This window comes from Acyrthosiphon pisum, unplaced genomic scaffold (genome assembly GCF_005508785.2).
Source record: "Acyrthosiphon pisum isolate AL4f unplaced genomic scaffold, pea_aphid_22Mar2018_4r6ur Scaffold_21208;HRSCAF=23312, whole genome shotgun sequence".
Classification (NCBI taxonomy): domain Eukaryota; kingdom Metazoa; phylum Arthropoda; class Insecta; order Hemiptera; family Aphididae; genus Acyrthosiphon; species Acyrthosiphon pisum.
The window spans coordinates 3,622-6,858 of NW_021770650.1; the positions used below are offsets into that span (position 1 = coordinate 3,622).

Sequence of the window (3,237 nt, forward strand, 5' to 3'; positions counted from 1 at the left end):
TTATTTAAAAAAAAATCTTGTTTCAAAATGATTTAACCGGTTATAAATGGTTAGTTTTTATTGGAAATATTAAGGTACAGAAAATCGCTTCTTCTAAAAAATCAGTATTTTGGAATAGAACGTTTTTGATTTCCACCCCTTATATAGACTTATATATATTGGTACGCAAACATATTATGTTTCTTGGATTTTCTTAAAATTCATAACTATTAACCTTGGACCATGGTTTCAATATACAAGGTTATTGCAAAAGTACTCCCTCTATATCATTTTATCACATTAAGGAATTAAAATTGCAGCGAAAATGGACGGCATATACTGGCTATACTATTAAATATACTAAGATATGAGCTGCCATTTTATTTTTGTTTGATAACAATATAGACTATGTGCAATAACCTTGTATATTTAAGCTATGCCTTTGACCATCCATATAATTTTTATAGCTATTTTTTGAGTTTTGACATGATCAATCATGTCATTGACTTTTCTAGAAATATAAAAGCCATTGCGATATTTACACTTCATAATTCAAGCATGATATTTTGGTTAGATATTCCATCCATTAGGTACGGACAATTGAGTGTCAATCTTCGTTGTATAAGGCTAAATACTATATATTTTTATATTTCCACTGCGTTCACAAGTTTGTGTAGTAGATTAGAATGAGATATTAAAATAGTAACAAACTCAGATTGATCTATGTGTATTGTGTTATATAATTTTTATGTTCATAGCGACACTAATGACATTTAATGGCATATTAATGAATTTCTGTAAGTATGCATTAGATATTAGTCATTTATAATGTTAGATTTAAATATTTTATTATGCATTAACTGATTGTTGATGATTAAATATATTAAAATAGGTAGGTAATACAAATACGTCTTAGTCATATAATCAAATATTATGTTGGTAATAATGATAATACGTAAATCGATCCTTAAGGTTGGTCTAATGTGAATGCATATGTATGGCAAACACATAGTACTATTAGAATTGTTACATTATTACATTTGATTATTTGAAGAAAACCTTACTTTAAATTTAATATATATTTTTATAGCTCTGCATCAGGGAAGAGGGAATTAATTTACTATGAAAAATCATCTGCATTATTTCTGTATTTTAAAGTAGTATAAAGATCACATGTACTAACAATCGTAGAAGGAGAAAGGATGTAGTTATGAGGCAGATTTAAAAATATAGAGTACATATAGTCAGTTCACCAACCGAATGCAATTTAAGTTAATGAGCCCCTATTGTTATATTCGTGTTTTAAGTATAATTGTGTAATAATAATGTAATGGGTCTACAATATGATGATAGTCACAAAACCTTATGTTTTCAAGAGACTAATGGATAGGTGAGTGGAAAAGATGAATAATGTGAATTTGTTTGATAGAGAGATAACTAATTCAGACAGTCATACCGAATGCTGAGACAATCCTATATACATATACTGTATACGCATATACGCACAGTGATAAGCACTCCTTCGAACTGTTAGTGGAAGAGTCTTCTGATGTTGAATGGCGCGGGCGTGGACGTTGTGTATGGGTCGTCTTCTGAGAGATACTGTTGTTGGATCGATTCTGAAGGGTCCTTATATGATATGATTTCTGTGTAATCACTTCTTCTGATATGCATCGATTAATACGTGATATTAAAGTATTGATATTCTTTCTTATTTTGGGCGGTGCGACAAAGGTAGCGATGGTAATTTATTGTTTTGTTTTGACCGAACATCTTGATTGGAAAATTATCGAAGGGATCTTGTAGTATATAATATATGTGTATATAAATACGTAAAAATGCATTCATGGTTTTATAATATACGGTGTCATCGGGCGCCGCTGATAATTGATTGTGTTGTTGTTATTAAAGACTGGTCGGGGACGTGTAGAATAATCTTTATGCGTTTTATGTGTTACGTGTATGTGCGTATAATGTATAAATGTACCTCATGCGTACGTATATACGTATACACGTATGTATATCGGCCACCCACATTCCATAATATAGTCCGTTGTCATTAGTTGTCTCGTGTTTTATTTTAAGCTTAAATATTATTTATTAAACAGATGAAGAATATAAGGTCAAAACCGTAAAGTAAAACGTGATATCTAATTTATATTTTTACAGGTAACAAAAACGAAATACGATGTTCAACTATTAAAAGTAATACTTTACTAAATGTTAACAATAAGTTTAAGTTAAAAGTTACTTGCACCTAGTGTTATATTTAAATTTGTATAATGTATAATGTATAATGTGCTTACATATAGACGATAAATTATATTACAATAGGTAATAGGTACAAATAAAAATACGCACTAATCATTAATCTTTTATAATATACTGTGTCGTTTGGCGCCACTGATAATTGATTTTGTTGTTTTTACTAAACGTTTGATCTGAGAGGTGTAGAATATTATTTATAAGTTTCATGTGTCTTGTGTTTTATTTTAGATTGAAATATTATTTATTACACAGATAATAAAAATAGTAACACAACCTTTAATCTTATTGACATTAGATAAAACTGGAATATCTATTGAGAGTAAGTATAAGTTACAAGTTACTTGCACCTAGTGTTATATTTAGATTTGTATAATGTATAATTTATAACGTGCTTACATAATATAGAAGATAAATTATATTACAATAGGTAATAGGTACAAATAAAAACACGCACTAATCATTCATCATATTATCAAATATGTATTAAGGATACATAATACGTAGAGCGATTCCTACATTTTTACAATGTAAATTCATGAGTATATCCTATCACGTAGTTACTATTCTAATATTATTGATATAATATGACATTTCATTAATTGGGAAGTGTGGAAATAGTCGTACTGAAATTTATCTTGGTATGATACTTGTTGTAATGTAACTAAATACTAAATGCTACATCTTAAGAAATACAAAACGTATGAACTTAGAAGTTGTATGTAGATAATACACTGAGCATTTTGGAATAGTGGCTAATCTTATGATTTAGATCTTGAGATTTACTTTGGAAATTGAAACTTTTTTTAGATTCTGAGTGGAACGATGAATGTATTAATTTTACAATGATGTGTGTTTTTTTTTTTTTTTTATTTTTTGTGTCTGTCATCACCTTTTAGGACAGTAAAAGTGCTTGGATTTTCTTCAACAGTACCTTTTCTGATAAGAAAGTGAATCTAGTTGGTACTTTGGGGGGTCAAAAGTAAAATTTTT

General features: G+C 28.6%; 1 protein-coding gene across 1 annotated transcript in view; it reads left to right on the forward strand.

Annotated features, from left to right (window-relative positions):
• Nucleotides 1-736: 736 nt before the first annotated feature.
• Nucleotides 737-3,237, forward strand: part of LOC100571631 (uncharacterized) — a gene marked incomplete at both ends in the record, with an annotated part of 6,424 nt that continues 3,923 nt past the window's right edge. Inside the window, 3 exon segments of the mRNA NM_001246174.2 lie at nucleotides 737-776; nucleotides 2,149-2,184; nucleotides 2,543-2,566. Of these exon segments, the coding sequence (NP_001233103.1) occupies nucleotides 737-776; nucleotides 2,149-2,184; nucleotides 2,543-2,566 (100 nt within the window).